This window comes from Phyllostomus hastatus, unplaced genomic scaffold (genome assembly GCF_019186645.2).
Source record: "Phyllostomus hastatus isolate PE091 unplaced genomic scaffold, TTU_PhHast_1.1 phas_scaffold_216, whole genome shotgun sequence".
Lineage (NCBI taxonomy): Eukaryota > Metazoa > Chordata > Mammalia > Chiroptera > Phyllostomidae > Phyllostomus > Phyllostomus hastatus.
Window position 1 is genome coordinate 4107298 of NW_025334018.1, and position 16886 is coordinate 4124183.

Sequence of the window (16886 nt, forward strand, 5' to 3'; positions counted from 1 at the left end):
AGCCGAACTGCCTGGATGGCCACTCAGCAGCCTCCTGCAGTTCCCAAAGGGCAGTACTTTAGATGGCAGAAGGAACTCTGGACATGGCCTCTGGTTTGGGTCTGACTGAGGACAACTGGGCTTTCCTTGGGGGCTTTCACAGAGGATGGGCTTTAAGACAAGATTCTGCCATTCTCCCAGATGATGCAACACCTGAATAAAAACCTCGTTCTTTTCTCACCAGCCTCTGCCTCTAGAATCTTCTTATTGTGGCAGCAGGCAGCCAAACCCTTAGTTTGGTTCTGTAATAGAAACTCTGACATGTTACAGCAGAGATGAATCTTGAGGACATTATGCCAAGTGAAATAAACCCGGCACAACAAAATACAAGTATTGTATGTGACTCCACTTACATGAAGTACCTAGAAGAGTCAGACTCGGAGACAGAAAGTAAAATGGTGATTGCCAGGCCTGAGGAGGGAGAGTGGAAAGTTAATAATTAATGAGGACAGAGCTCCAGTTTTGCAAGATGAAAAGAGTTCCGGAGACAGATGGTGGTGATGGAGCACAACAGCATGAATGCACTTAATGACACTGACTCTACACCTAAAAATGGTTAGGATGGCAAATTTTAAAATGCACATTTTACCACAATTAAAAAATTCTTTTAAATTTTATTTATTCATTTTTAGAGAGAGGGAGAGAGAGGGAGGAAGAGAGGGAGAGAAACATCCACGTCAGAGAGAAACTTCAATCAGTTGTCTCTCGTACTCGCCCGGACTAGAAACCAAACCCGCAGCCCACGCGCATGCAGTCTGACCGGGAACCAAACCAGAAACCTTTAGCTTTGCAGGACAACACCCAACCAACTGAGCCACACTGCTCAGGGCCAGTTAAAAAGTTTTTTAAAGAAATAGAGAACTTTCTAACAAAAACAGGGTTTCTTAAACCTGCACCCGGAACATTTCCTCTGCACAGCGTTGTAAATAACTTTCTTCCCTTGCAAAGGTTTCCGAGGCCACATCAGTGTTGAGCACTCGCACAACGGGCGCACTGTGGCTCCAAGCCTGCATAACCAAAGACACCCAGGGACAGGCTGACACAGTCTAGATGGAAGGTGCTGTGCTTTATTTAAATGGACTTCCTAAATACGATACAGTAGTTAGGCCTCCATTCTTATCCAGGTCTTAGCAGGAAATAAGCTTTTGAGAGGAGGGTCCAACAGAAAGCTGCCTCTGCTCTTGACGGGCAGAAACAAAGGAAGCACCAGAAACAAAGATCTGAGGCTGCACTTGACACCGCACACATCCCGCAAGGAGGGCGTCCTGAGCCCCAAGCCCGCTCCTCCGGCTCTCCCCAAACAAGAAGGACAAGGACCTCAGACTGTCCAGCCACGTCACAGAAAATGCCATCGCATCACGGCGTCCGTCCTGGGGGAAGGCTTTGCCGACTCTACACAGGAGTCTCCTGCCTGCGGCCCAAGGTGGAGGGAGTGGCGGGGGTCCCCACGCCTGGACGACGGGTGTCATTTCTACCTTTACCTTTTTCTCCATACAGTCAACAAATGGGCATTTTATTCTCTCTAAAACTACTCGGTATTTGAGAATGACTGATGTTCAGTTGTGCTAACAGGCTAAAGAGGCGAGACACCGAAGCATGGCTGGAGGCCATTCTACAGGAGGGACTGCGGGAGGTGGACCGGTCTCCGGAACCACTCGAGCAGGGGCTGGGCGGCCGCTCTCTGGACAGCAGTCAGAGACTCCTGTGCTGGGTCTAGGCCTGCCAAATCCTCATCTTCCGTCAAGGGGAAGAGTCAAAAGATAATGTCTCTAACTGTTTTCTCAGGAAAAACCCCCGACCAGATTAAGCTGTTGTTCAGAATTAAGAAGGGTACCAACAGAAGAAACAGAAACAGAAAGCCAAGCAGTTTCCTCTAGCAAGAAGGACTGGACACGGGAACGGGCGGGGCAAGGGACACTGGTCCTTACAAGTTCTCTTTTGCTTATTTGCCTTAGGTGTGCATTCGTGTGATGGAATTTTAAAAATTAAAAAAAATTACTGTGGGTTAAGAAAAAACGTTAATCACCCAGTTACTAAACAATACATTTCCAAAAATATTTAATAACCCTTAATAACATGGGAAGGCACACAGTACTTTATATCACACACACAAAACGAGGTCTGTCCAGAAAATTTCCAGCCATTGTTCATATATAACGAGAACAGTTTGCATGACATACATGTAACCTGGCAGCCAAGGAGAGTGGACTGGAGGGTGCATGCGTGAACAATGACGGCTTCACTGTACCAGTCAGTGGGGGCAGTAGATGTCATTCAGTGAGCACGTGTACTGTGTGGCAGTCACATCCAAAATGACCGAGTGAGCAGAGCCACAAATCTGCACCAGATTTTGTGTTAAGCCTGAACACTCCTCCATGGAAACTACTGGGATGACTCAGAAGGCTGCAGCTATAGGCAACTGGTGATTGGCAGCTTCATCTCGACAACATGCCTGCTCACGCATCACGTCTGGTGCAGAGATTTTTGGTGAAACATCAAATCACTCAACTGACTCAGCCCCCCTACAACGCCCTGTGACTTCTGGCTTTTCCCAAAACTAAAATCTTTGAAAGGGAAGAGATTTCAGACCACTGATGAGATTCAGGAAATTATGATGGGGCAGCTAATGGCAACTGGGAGAGCTGTGTGAGGTCCCAAGGTGCCTTCTTTGAAAGGGACTGAGGTGTCATTGTCCTGTGTACAAAATGTTTCTTGTAGCTTCTTCAATAAATGTCTCTATTTTTCGTATTACATGGCTGGATACCTTCTGGGCAGATCATATATATATATATATATATATATATATATATATATATACACACACACACATGGCCTATATATATAATCTGTTTATACCATATATATAACACACAGATACACCTAGAGAAAGGAAAGAAGTATGTAAAATGTTCTCACTGGAGCCCTGACCAGAGTGGCTCTGTTGGTTGGGTGTCACCCCAGAAAGAAGCAAAGCTCACTGGTTCAATGCCCGGTCAGGGCACATGCCTGGATTGTGGGCTTGGTCCCCAGTTCAGGCGCTTGCAAGAGGCAACCATTCAATGTTTCTTTCACATACCAATACTTCTCTTCCTCTCTTTCTCCCTCCTTTCCCATCTATCTATAAATAAATAAATAAATAATCTTTAAAAAATGTTCTCTAGAAAAACAAAAAAAAAGGAAAACTACAAAAAAATGTTCTCAATGACTCTGGGTGGTAAGAATAGCAGTGATAATTATTCTTCGTATTTTTCTGAAATTTTTTATGTTCTATAACAAACACATTAATTTCAATAATTCCCAAAAGACAATTATTATCACCTTTAACACCTTTTTAAAAATATAAAGCATTAACAAAAGTAAAATAAATAACAAAAAGCACAGTAACCTTGGTAGATCAAATATAGCTACAAATTCTCTGCAACTCCTGCCATCAGGTTGTGAACTGATCTCTCCTTGAGCCCGGGCTGGCCTCCTGGAAGGCGCCAGGCTCCAGGGAGGACCACGGGCTCCAGCCCCGGGCCGGCACCAGCCATCAGACCTGCGAGCGAGGCCACCCAGGCCAAACAACCGAGTTACTATCTCAGGTGTGACCAGCACAAGCGCTGCCTAGCAGTCTTGTTTTCAAAATCTTGAGCTGATAAATGGTTTCTGCTTTACCATGAGTTCGGTGGTGACTTGTTACACAGAAATAGGTAACTGACACAGCAGCAAATGTACAGCACCCCTTCCGTGCCCACCAGTACCTGTCCAGGGAGTCCCCGTGACCTCCTGGCTCCACTCGCTCCACTGACCATGTCCAAACTCCTCCTGGGCCCGCAGCTGCACCACGTGCTCCATGCCTTTCCAGGCGTCGTGGATGATGCAGTGATGCTGGAGATCCTTGACCTGAGGGCAGCGGCACAGTTAGTACTGGGGGACAGCTCCACGGGGACATGGATAGCCCTGGCCCCCTCTCTCAGATCTAGGGAGTGACTCAGCTGGGCACAGACGCTCCGAAGGCTGACACCACCCTGGCAGCGCAGAGAGAACGGGGGTGTCCTCTGGACCAACACAGGGAGAAGCTGGAGTGACTGCCCCAGCCCACGCACTGTGAAATCCTGCAGCCACACCCTTGACGTGCTCATAGCCCCCATGCATTTCCCAGGTCACTCTCACTCTTACAAACAGGCCTGTGAAGGGGAGATTGGTCTGACATCGCTGTTCCCCTTTACAGATGATGCCACCGACCTGCAGAAAGGCTCAGAGACTGACCGACCCGGGACCATGCGGCAGCGAGTGTAGAACAGGACCTGGAACCCATTTGCTTCTTTCTAGTAGCCTTTCTACTACCCCTAGGGCCCAAGGGTACTTTTCTTTCTCTTTTTTGTTCTTTTTGGAAAGGAAAAAATATTTTGGAGGGTGGGGTTTTAATGGTATATTCTTTCATTGATTTTTTTTCCCCAAGGGTACTTTTCTATCCAGAAGTAAAATAGTTACCATCCATGTCGTAAATGTCTTTGACCGTTTAGCCCGGTATCGGAGCTCAAACTGCAGCCTGTAGAAGTATGTGTTCCAGGAGGGGGGGTCTTGCCAGCTGACACTGAGCCAGCGGGGGTTTCTGTCCACGGCAGCGACGGTGATGTTGACGGGTGGGTCAGGCTGCACTGTGGGAAAAGGGTGCATGGCTCTTACGTGGTGGGAAGTGCAACACCCAGGAAAGACCCCCAAGAGCAGGAGCCACCCCAGCCCCAGAGCTCTCCCTGGCCCCCCACAGTTGGACCTGTCAGGTGAAGCTCCCAAGGCCCCAGCCCAGCCCCTCCCTGCCCCCAAGAAGCCCATGAGCAACCCACGGAGCAGAAAACCGCTCGGAGGTGCAGAGGGTGGCCTGCGAGAGCTTACGTACAGATTTCGTAACCCTCAAATGTTTGGGGTCTGCTGGACTCGTTCCCAGCACTGTTGGTGACACACAGGGACACAATGTAGAAAGCGTTGTCTCCCTCTGGGACTGCCAACTGGCAGGAGAACTTCTGGGACTCCTGGGAGTACTGGCACTGCTCCTGGAAGTCCTTCGCCGGCCCGTGCTGCCTGCGGGCACAAACGAGAGCGAGCGCTCAGCCTCTGTACTGGCTGGGGAGGGGAGAGGGTGCAGTGAGAGTGGTCGGGTGCTGCAGTTGGACCCGGGGCCTGCATCCTGGCTGCACACTTGGTAGCTCTTGTGACTCGGAGTAAACGATCCTCTCTGAGCCTGTGTCCACTCGTTTGAAAATGGGGAACATTAGTAGTGCCTGCCTCATAGTGGTTTGTCAAAAATGAGTGAAAAACACCTAGCTTTGTGCCTGGCAGGCCAAAGGTGTGGAAAGTGGGTGCACTCAGTCACCGAGGCACCAGACATGTGGTTCCTTGGCTTCCTGCCAGGTGCGTGCTCGTGGCAAGGTGAAGGCTGCAGAAATGAATCAGGGGAGGCCCCAACCTCAAGACCTATCCCCAGACAAAGTGGACAGCCCGTAGAAATGCCATTCCAGAAGCACAAAGTGCTAGGGGTCTAAGAAGAGCTGGCAGCATTTCCAGCAGGAGAACCCAGAAGAGAAGTCTGGGTGACCGAAGAGATTCAAGGGGAGTCGGACACCGTCTCGTCTGGCCTGGAGCTCGAGACTTCTCTCACTTAGGGCCTGCCTGGGCTTGCGAGGCCACGGCAGCCACTCACCCTGCTGCCAGGGCAACACATCCCCCACCAACCTCTGCTATGGGCTTAAACCCCAGGCCCAGACCAAATTCGTTCTGGGAAACCTGCCTCAACCTTCCCAGTCCGGGTTAGAGCCTCCCTCCCTCCCTCCATCCTTCCCTCCCTTCACACCACCCAGACTTCCATCCCCCCAACCCTGGGAAGGCAGGGTCTTGGGCCGCATGCTTACAGGTGTGTCCCCTGTGGGGCTGGAGGGCAGGGCTCAGCCTTCCGCACCTGCTGTGTCTCCCTCAGCCCCAGTATGGTGCCTAACCCGTGGCAGATGCTGAACTCCCCGAACACTCAAGGAATGAATGAGTGAGCAAGCACATTTCAGCAAGGGTGTGACTGTGTGCACAGAATCTCCTCCGAGGGGCCTGTTTCACCCCCCACAGCGCCAGTGGCTGAGTAGGGCCTGAATGGGTCCTGAGGTCCCCAGTGCTCGCAGTGGCTCCCCACCCCACTTCCTCAGTTCAAGGCCGAGACACCCCGCCCAGCAGGAGGATGGAAGTGCCGGAGGCTGCTGACAGGAGGAGGGTGTGAGCTGAAATGCTATTCTCTCTCTCACTCTTGCTGTCAGAATGCTGGTAAGGAGAGCACAGAGTATTCCAGCTGAACTGTCAATTGAATAAATTTACTATGTGCTAGTCAGGGCAGCTGCCCAAGAAACCAAACCGGCCTGTTGAACTCCCTGTTCAGATTTTTTAAAATATTTTATTTATTTATTTTTAGAGAGGGGAAGGGAGGGAGAGAAATATCAAGGCACGGCTGCCTCTTGAGAGCCCCGCACTGGGGATCTGGCCCGCAACCCAGGCGTGTGCCCTGACTGGGAATCGAACCGGTGACCTTTGGTTTGTAGGCCAGCACGCAATCCACTGAGCCACACTAGCCAGGGCCCAGGTTTTTTGATACTCTGAATACTGACAGCCCAAACTCAGATAGAAACACCTGGGCTAAAGGGCCCCTGCCTCCGGGATGGAGACAGACAAACTGCACGGGTGTATTGGTTTCAACATCTCCCCCTCCTCGGCACCCCTGTCCGAATTCACCCCAGGGCTCCCACTGCATGCCGTCTGCTGGTGCTAAGGGACCCCAGGCAGGTGTGGGTCCACCCCACCACCCCCAGCTCCCTCTCCACCCTATCACCACTCTCACCACTTCCTCTCACCTGCCATTCTCATGGAAAGAGCCTGATAAGCTCGCTGGGTCAGGATGGGATAAGGATAAGGAACCGGCGGCCCTTCCCTGCCCAGGGACATTTGCATCCCCTGAAGACGCCCCAACCCTGTGTGTTGTGAATGAAGTCAGACGGACTGGGTTTGGTTCCTAGCAGAGCTACGACTCAGATGACCTTAAACAATGTAATCAGTTTCTCGGAACTTCAGCTTCTCTATCTGTTAAAGGAGAAAAAGAACACCCACTTCCCACAGTTACCATGATGGTTAATAGGACAAATATCCTAGCACAGTGGCCAGCACAGGCAAGCACTTGAATTTAAGCCTCAGTTCCCTCACTCATTCCCTCCCAAAAGAATTATTTTCTAATGATAAAGTTGTGGAATCACTGGCTGGCCAGTCCCACTGTCTCCTCTGAGACCCCCCCGCCCCGCCCCAGAGCCTCAGTGGAGGGTGCGCAGACGCAAACCTCAGCCCAGCCCAGGATACTTACAGCCTCCTCACCAGTAACATAGCCTCAGTCCTCTGGGAGGGGGCGCTCCGAGGACTCCACTCACAGGCCACGTCGTTCACGGGGCTCTTCCGGAAGCAGGAGAGCTGGGGCTTCTCTGGAGGAGCTGAAAGGCCAGCACACCAGGCGTGAGATGGGCTCACCTCGCCTTCCTCCTCAGCGGAGCACCTAGCTCAGCCCTCCCCACCTCCCCACCCTCTGGCCCCAGAGCCGGCGCCAAACAGCCGCACACACAGTTTTGGCCGGGACAGGAAGGGCCTCGCTACAGCCAAGGGAGACACCCAAGGCTCACTTGCTAAAGAGAAGACAGAACAGCCAAAAAAATAGAGGCTTTGGAGTCACATAGGCCTGCTGTGTGGCCCTGGGCAAGTCCCAAACTCTTTTCAGTTTCCTACTATAAAATTAAATGATGATAAATAACAACAATAAAACTGCTTTCCCTCACAGCGGCATCAAGACACCAAGGAAGAAAAGACCTGGGCACAGGGCCTGGCACACGGGGCATCTGGCTCCAAGACATCTTCATCTAGATGTGAGGGAGCTAAGAACTTGCTAATTTTAACAATAAAAATAGTTCATTTGAGCTCTGGTTGGTGTGACTCAGTGGATTGAGCACCAGCCTGTAAACCAAACAGTCGCTGGTTCGATTCCCAGTTAGGGCACATACATGCCTGGGTTGCAGGCTAGGTCCCCATTTAGGGCTATACAAGAGGCAACCACACATCGATGTTTCTCTCCCTCTTTTTCTCCCTCCTTTCCCCTCTCTCTAAAAATAAATTAAAAACTAAAATCTTTTAGAAAATAATTAATTTTGGACTAGGCAGTATTTTCAACGCCGTGTGTGTGTGTACTCATTTAATCTTTGTACTAACTCTGAGGAAAGGACATCAAATCCACCTTATTTTGCTGAAGAGGACACAGAGGAGCAGCGAAGTGAGCTGCGCAGGAGGAGGGTTCAAATGCAGGCCATCTTGCTCCCAGCCCCATGCTACTAACCAGCCCACCTCACGCCCTGACTGCACAGCCAGGCCAGCTGGACGGTGTCGCCACCAGTCAGCCAGTTGCCCCCACCCAGGAGGAATTTCCGCCAGTCTCTCTGGCAGGCATCAGTGGGCCTTTCCCAAAATCTGCAGGCCAAGGAAATGACAGGAGTTTCAAGGGTCAGGCGGGGGATCTGAAACGGACTGAGCTGCACAGAGAGGGACATGTCTCCAAGAGCTCTGACGGCACAACTCACCCTCCACCAGCAGGCGCACAATTCCAACCCGGTGGCCGTTCTGGTAGCACGAGTAGTTTCCAGAGTAGCTGAGCAGCACGCGCCTCAGAACCAGCCTCCTTCCCATGCCAGCCCAGGTGCTACGGCGTGAGCCCGAGACCTGCTTCCTGAGCACCCAGTGAACCGTGGCATTGTCTTCCGGATCCACGCCCGGGCAGACCAGGGCGACGCTCCCTCCGGGCCTGCTGGTCAGCACGTCACTCTCCACCTCTGGGGAGATTGAAGACACTCGGTAAGTCCACAGCAAACTGAGGAAAGAACTTCATTTCTGACCTGGGGAAGCTGCAAGAGGCGTCAGTACTAAGCACCTCCCAAGTTCATCCTGTGGTCCAGGCCTCTGCCTGTATTACGGCAGGAGCCTCCCAGTGGCCCCCACGCTCCAGCCTTGGCCCTCTCCACCCAGCTGCCCGAGTGAGCCTTTGGAAGCCTCAATCTGGCCACCCAACTCCTTTGATTAGAGAACCCTTTAAGGGCCTGCCACTGCTCACAGCGTGCAGTCCAAAATTAAAGGAACGAGCAAACTTCCTTTTATTATAGGTTATAGATTCACAGACTCTGAGACTGGACTAATTCACGAACCAGTCTAGTAAATTAGTACAATCAGCTAAGGGCACTGAGGCCAGGGAATATAGCCAATTTCACGTTAAGCACATACAGTCCTTCAAAACAAATGTATAACCACTTACTGGCAAGCGGCAACAATCAATCTGGCCCAAGATTCCACAGGCCCAGCAGATGCCCAAGCAGCTGACCTCACCTCCCGCCCCTGCTCCTAGGCCTAGAGGACACGCACCAGTATCTCTGGCCTGCAAAGCCTTCTTGCTCAGGACGACAGTTTTTATGTCACACTTGGCAGACTGTCCTTCCTTCCACCCCGTCCAAGGCGACTGTCAGGGAGGAGGGACTAAGAATCAGCGACTCTCAGGAGATTAGCACTCCCAAAGCCAGGAGCTGGTTGTACAAACTGACCACGTCCACAGTCGAGGGATAAGGCACATGGCCATCAAAGGGACAGGGACGGCTTCTGTCCAGCACTGGGTCCTGCCTGGCTACCAGGCTGCCTTCAGGCGCCCTTCTCACCTTACCACTTGGAGCCAGAGTCCCCTGCAGTGACCAAACTCACTACTCAGTAAGTGAACAGTGAGTTCACTGCTCAAGGCCAAGGTAGCAGCTGGTCACCTGAGGAATTTTCCTCTTCCCTGAGAAGAGTGCTGAACCTCACTGTGCAGCAGGCGAGTCTGGCCAGGCGCTCAGACCTCACTTTCACCACTCTGGGCCAGGAAGCCCCCTTCTGCCCCACATTTAACAGACACTCAGGGAAGCCCCAGAGCCAGGCACCAGTGGGGTCACAGGGCTGCCTGTACCTCAGCAAAATCCCAGTCCCTAGAAGCCCCCTGGTGATACCTGGGTGCCCAGAGGGCTCACGAGAGTTATGAAAAGCCCTCATTACCTTTCTTTTTCTGTTCTCCTCACCCCACTTTTTCCCCATCACCATTAATCTCTCCTGTACCCTCCTCCCCCACACACCCCTCCCCCAGTTTTGTTGACATGTAAGTGACACACAGCACTGCGTAAGTTCAAGTAGCACACGTGACCTGACTCACATGTATTGTGAAATAATTGCCACAATAAGTTTAGTCATCTATCACCTCATGTAGACACAAAAAAAGAGAAAATAATGTTTCTTTTTTCTTGTGATGAGAACTCTTAGGGTCTGCTTAATTTGCCCCTTCCCCCCCACACACACACACACCACTGGTAACCACAAATCTGATCTCTTTTCCCATGGGTTTGGTTTTTTATCTTTGTTTTGGGGTTTTTTTAGACTCCACATAGAAGTGAGATCACACAATATTTATCCTTCTCTGTCTGACTTATTTCACTAGTACAATGTGCTAACACATTGTGCTCGAGGGCATTGTGCTATTTCACTTAGCACAATGGCCTCGAGCTCCATCTACGTGGTCCGTCACAAAGTGCAGGATTTCCATTGTGTGGGTACAGAACACCCCAGGCTGTGTGTGCGTGTGCGCCACACCTTCTTTATCCGCTCACCAGGCCACGGACACTCAGGTTGTGTCCCCGTCTTGGCTGTTGTAGATAACACAGCACACCTTTCATACATAACAGTCAATAACATAGTTCTATCATTTCAGATATTGCTTTTAAATAGATAACATTGAGTGCATGCAAATTAATATGCAAATGCATGATAGTTATGAAGCAGAAAGCATCCCGGGCTCCTACCAATCTAACTACTAGCGCAATCATCGTCTCCGCAGCCCCCTCTCTGCTTCTGCACCTTCCAGCTTCCCCACCTTACAGGGCGTGAATTTTAGGGTTATCACTCCTTACTTTTAAAAATAAGTTTACTACTTATGGATCCTTACATTTTTTCTTAATTTTGCTTGATTTTTAAGATTTTATAAGTGGCTTGTATTTAATCTTCTGGGATGTATTTTTGTCACTCATTATGTTTCTATGATTCAGTTACCAGTAGCTATACTTTGTTCATTTTCACTGCTGCATAATATTCCACGGTGCAAATATAGTAGCTCATCTTCCACCAATGGGAGTTTGGGTCATTTCCAGCAGTTTTACTATATCAAAGACTGTGGCCATCAGCTTCCTCACACGCAGCTCTTGGTGCATTTTCCCGAGTTTCCCTGAGAACAATTGCTGATCCTAGTGTGTATGTTACATGTGTCCTTTTCCTCCAAGACTTTTCCTTCATGAGTCCAATGGGCCGAAGCCCGAACAGCGCCTGAGGAAGGCGGCGGCTTGCCCTTCAGTCCCCACGTCCACTCCCACCTGTGCCTGAACGAGGTTACGTTTGGAAGGCACACCGACGACGCTGCTAAGCTCTGTACTGATATTTTCGCTTTTCCATTTTCTACTTGATAAAGCAGCTGTAAGGATAAAACCCAACAGGGCCATGAGCTCACACACAAGTTATTTTCACTGTAGGAACAAAGACGAGAGTCGGGGACCACTCTGTGTGGTTTCGGAGACTGTGTCCCCGAGAGAGCAGGCCTTCCAAGAGGCCAGGAGGTCTCCCTGGAAAACCAGGAAACTGCAGGGGACAGGCACCAACCGACCCAACACCCTGGGTTCCCGGTGGGAATCAGGCCTGATAAATACATTGTATCCTTTGAAGCCTGCTCACTCTGCTTTGCTTTGTATGACCCTGGTGATATAAACCGGATGTTTAAGTTCAAGGCATAAGGAATAAACTCCTTATCTCAAGAAACTCGTCTTAAAGACCATCTGGCATCAGCATGACTAACAGACACAGACCCTGAGGCAGATCTCTGTGTTCCTTCGATTGTTACCTGTAGATAATACCTGTTCCTGCATGACTGTAGCCTTTTGACATTGATTGATGAGCTAAGCATGTACGATGCATACACCTACACACACCATTCCCAGTAAAAGCCGTGTGGGAGAAGGGCTCTTATTCCCTCGGGGCATTCCCCCTAGAGGGAATCGCCACCCCCTTTCCCGCTGGACAAGGTTGTGTCCAGGACGATCTGTCCTCATCCGCGGCGGCTGGGAGAGCTCTGCAGGACGGGGCATCTCCCACAGACGAAGACCCTGCCAAAGCAGGACTGTCTGCCAGGGGGTGGCCCCATGGTGCAGCACTTACAACATCCCCACCAGGTGATGAGCAGACGTCAGATGTCACAAGGCGGTTTGGGAGCACCGACACAGAACAGACACGGGCAGGCTGCACGAAGGTCCAAGCAGGGGTCAAGGGTGGTGGGTGGCTCACCCTTTCATTGGCACTTTCCACGTGGCACGGTCCTGGGCTGCACACAGCTCCCCTCCCCCGACTGTGACTACAAGACTGTGAGCTCCTGCTAGCCCTCCTCCAAGAATTCAGAAGGTGCTTCATAAATGTTTGTTTAATGCAGGGTGCCAAAAGTGTGCCCAGAGGGTCAGGGCCCCCACACTGAAAACTCCCAGGAGCACAACTCACCGCTGACACGGTGGTCCGAGGTGCTCCCTCCAGTAGTGGGACGACGGGCTCTCTGCTGAGGGCAGAGCAGCCGGGGCCCAGCCTGGAGACACCGGGGAAAGAACTCCCTCCGGCTCGGAGCCGCAGGGAGCGCTCCTCTCTGCTTCTGCTTCTGCTTCTGCCAGTTCCAGGAAATAGGTCTCTCTGGTCACTTCCCTTACCCGGTTCAGACTGGGGCTCTGGCCGTGTTTAGTGACCGGCCTGAACAATAGCTGGGGCTGTTCTGTTCCTGCACTCACTAACAATGGCCAAAGTATTTGTGCAGCTCGGAGAAATAGCAAATAAAAAGACTTTTTTTCTCTTCCACAAAAGCAGAGCTGCGGGAGCAACATAATGGCCACTTCCTCTGCCAAGGGACTTCGGTAATGGTTTTCTTTAAACCTGAGTCATTATCTTTTTTTAATGGGAGGTGATTAATTATAAACAAGCCATTGGCAAGTATTGCCTGTCCCAGCCCTTCTCCCCAGTGTATTCCTTCTGGACCCTGAACAGCACTGTGTTAACTATGCTTTTTAAAGCACTGTATGCAAGATGGTCACAAACACTCAGAGGAAAGACCACGAGAAAATAAACTTGCTAAAGTCAGAGTGGGCAGCGCTGCCTCTCCCCGCCCACTTCCTCACCGCTCTGCCCCGGCCCAGACCTCGGAGTCGGACCCTGAAGCCGGGTGGCCATGGGGAGCCCCGTGGCATTTCTGTGAGGAGGAAGAAGCGAGGTTCACAGCACGCCCTCCTGGTATCTTCGTCCCCCTCACCCAGCGAGGGGGCAGGAGATGGTTTCTTTCCCGTCATCTTCCTGGAGTTTTTGAATGTTCTATAAGTTGCTTATATGACTCTTACCATGAATATATATACAAATATATACTTTTTATATATTATATTATATTATATTATATTGCATTATATTATATTATATATATATTTAAAACAAAAAAGTTGGGTCTGCCCAAGTTATGAAGTCTACGGCTGAGGGCTCACACAGTGGGCAGGGGGCAGGGGGCAGAGGGCAGAGGGCAGAGGTGTAGCGGAGCACCAGGGAATAAGGGTGGAGTGAGGGTGGGTTTTTCAGGACAAGCAGCCCCTGAGAGCACCACCCAGGCCTAACAGTGGCCACCCCTCCACCCCTTGCAGCTCTGGGTTCTGTCACTCTGTCTGTGTTCTACACCCTTAGCCCTCAGCTCTGCGGGCCTGGTCCCCTAGAGGACATAAGGTCACCATCCCAACCCATCTGCCACTGTTGGTGCCCTGGAACCTGCCAGGCCTGACTGACAGAGAAGAGACACAGCAGGCAGCAGGTGAGGAGAGTGTGTGCTCCTGAGAGCACCCCTTTCTGCTCCCCACAGAAGCGCCCCAGCCCCGCTAGCAGCCCCGCCCTGGGCGATGGGGGCGGGGCAGGGAGGGGCTGGCCTGGCACATCCTGACATTCAGCAAAGAGCACACAACTCAACATTTGTACTTGAGCAATTGCTCAGCCATCTGAGGCCAGGGTTGCGAGCCTGTTCTTGTCAAGAATTCAAGAAGTTCTGTGCACCCATCATGTGCAAGGCCAAAAATTGCTAATCCAGGAGATAGACCTGATAGCTACTGAAGATCTGCTATGCACCGACAGGCCTCTCCACCTTTTCCAGATCATAATCTTGTTTAACCCCCACGAACCCCACGGGGAACTTAAAACTACCTATAACACAGGCCACCCTGAGACGAATGTTCCTGACACATTAAGGGAGTTGTGAGGGTGAAATCATTCAAAGGGGCAGTGGGTGGGGGGCCCCAGGGGAAGAGAGGTGTGAGCTGGGCCTTCAGAAGGGAGTGGGAGTTTGGTAAGTGGAGCCACGGGAACAGCATCCTGTGAAAAGGGAACAGGGGCAAAAAGAAGTGAGAGCCCAGGGAAGCAGGTACCCGGTGCTCTCCACAGGATGACAGTTCCCACCGTGCGTGGTCTCACCATGATTTGTTATTTCGTGTCGAGCACAACTCTAAGAGCAGGGGGCAGACTGGCACAGAGGAAACAGCTCTGTGTTCTCAGAAGACCGGAGTTCTGTTTCTGGTCCTGCCAATGACTTGAGCAGCCCTGGGCGCGTCACAGCCCATCACGGCCCCCCGAGAGATGAGGGTTCCAACCGAGACCTGAAGCTCCCCACTGCCCCCGCTCCTACCGTCTAGCCTCTTAACACGCAAGTGATTTGAGCTCTGAGGCCTGGAAGCACGCATGTGTCTGTTTGTCTCAGTCACTGCCCGAAAACACATCATTAATCTCTGGACTTACTGTTCTAATAGTTGATGACTTTTGGAGAGGAATGACAGCCAGGTCATCCCAGTGCCCTCAGACAAAAGCTCCTCCCATTTCTGGAGAGCTCCGGGAGAAACTCCCACACCCTCCCTCGCTACCCACTCCTTAAGGGGAAGAGAGTTTAGGTCCTCATCACCCCTGGCAACCGCTCCCACACACGCCAGCCTGATGCCCACGTCACCCCACCCCTGGGACACTGGGCCTGCACCGCTGTGACCACCCTCAAGCCAGGATTCTGCAGCCCAGCCCCGAGGATGGGATTCTTCCCCACTCTGGACCTAAGTAAGGCTGGGTGCCAGAGAGCCAAGCAGCTTTGCTGTTTTTCTATTTTTTCCCCTCTTTGAGTAAACTTACAGTGTCAATAACCAGAGAAAAAAGCACACAGAGACATATTTCTCAACTCTCTCGCAGCTTGCTGTTGCTCTTGCCAGCAAAAACAAGTTCAGGTCCCTGGCCCCGATTATGTAAGCAGTGAACCAGCTGCCCAGTGAGCCCGTGGGGACAGGGCTCTAGCGCACGCCTGCTAATCCCACCGCCCTGCATTCTGGGCAGAGACGCGGGGCCTGCGGGCCTCTGAGGTGGCTGGCAGCTCCGGAGGCCTCCGGCCTCTCAGGTTGCAGGGACACAGACGGCAGGAGAGGTCACAGGGGATTAAAGGCCCGAAGTCAGAGATAAAGGAGATGGCTGCTGAGATGTCTCCAGAGGAGTGTGGGCCCTTCAAGTCCAAACGGAAACAAATGCAGAATTTGGCCCCAGGGCTCATCCCCCTCCCCGCCTTCCCATCTAAGGGCTGGGACCAGCCTCCCGACTTCCAATGTAATAATAATCCTAACATTCCTTAACACTCATTAACATTCATTAACACTCATTAACACTCCCGCCACGTGTCTGTGCTTTACCTGAGAGCTCTCCACCCCTCACAACAGCCCTATGTGGGGGGGCTTGGCCCCACTCCACCGCTGAGGCAGGGAAGCTCAGAGAAGTGGCGGCCTTGCCCACCAGCTCAGAGCTAGTGAGGGAGGGGGTCTGGCCCAAGCCTCTACCCTGCCAGGGCCAGGTGTCACTCTGCCCCACCCCAGGTCCCCCTTTCCGGGCTGCCCACAACCCTGCATCTCTCCCCGCCTCCCACAGAGCCCTGGGGAAGGGGGTCTGGGCTGAGGGATAAGTGTTGGTGGGTGGGAGAGGCAAGGTCTGCCACACCGAGTAGTCAGTCCCTCAGAAGGGTCTCTTACCAGAGCCAGCAACCTGGCACCCTTGACCTTTCAACCCCTACCCCGCAGCAGCAGCACTCACATGACTAGTTATAGTGTCAAAGTGCCCCCACCTCTGACTCTCACCGGGTCACCCACTCACTTCCCCGAAACCCCCAGAATGCCCCCCTCTGTCTGTAGGGAGAGGCCAGCCCTCGGGGTCTAAGTTACGGCCCCTGCCAAGTTCAGAAACTCAGCTCCCATCCCCACCCTTCCCCAGTCCCTCTTCTCAGACCTCGGGCCCCTCTGGCAGCCCCCGCCCTCCTCACTAATGTGTTTGCACTCCTGTACCTGCTTGTATTTGCCTTGTATTTGGTGGTGTCAGTATTTACCTTGGCACAGCTTTCCCTATCCTTCTGCACCGAGGCCTACATACTACCTGAGAGAGGCAGCCTCGGAGGCTTTCTGGACCCATAAAAAGGTAATGCTGGCTGCTGAGTCAGGGACTAGCATGTGACCAGCTCCTCAAGAGAAAAACATGTAATCCTCCTCTGGCAGCATCAGAGGTAATCGGCTGGCCCAGGCCCAGAGGTCTGGCTGGGTCACCTCCCAGAGAATATAAACTAATTAGAGGAAGAGCCATCTAAGGAGGGCAAACAATACACCACCACCACCCCCACCCCCCCC

General features: G+C 52.0%; 1 protein-coding gene across 1 annotated transcript in view; it reads right to left on the bottom strand.

Moving 5' to 3' along the window:
• The window catches only part of IL6R (interleukin 6 receptor), a 49236-nt gene that overhangs the window by 22574 nt on the left and 9776 nt on the right, over positions 1-16886 (bottom strand). Inside the window, exons 2-6 of the mRNA XM_045816587.1 lie at positions 8664-8912; positions 7409-7532; positions 4922-5103; positions 4516-4682; positions 3783-3924 (exon numbers count right to left, since the gene is read on the bottom strand). Of these exons, the coding sequence (XP_045672543.1) occupies positions 3783-3924; positions 4516-4682; positions 4922-5103; positions 7409-7532; positions 8664-8912 (864 nt within the window). The remainder of the gene's footprint in view (positions 1-3782; positions 3925-4515; positions 4683-4921; positions 5104-7408; positions 7533-8663; positions 8913-16886) is intronic.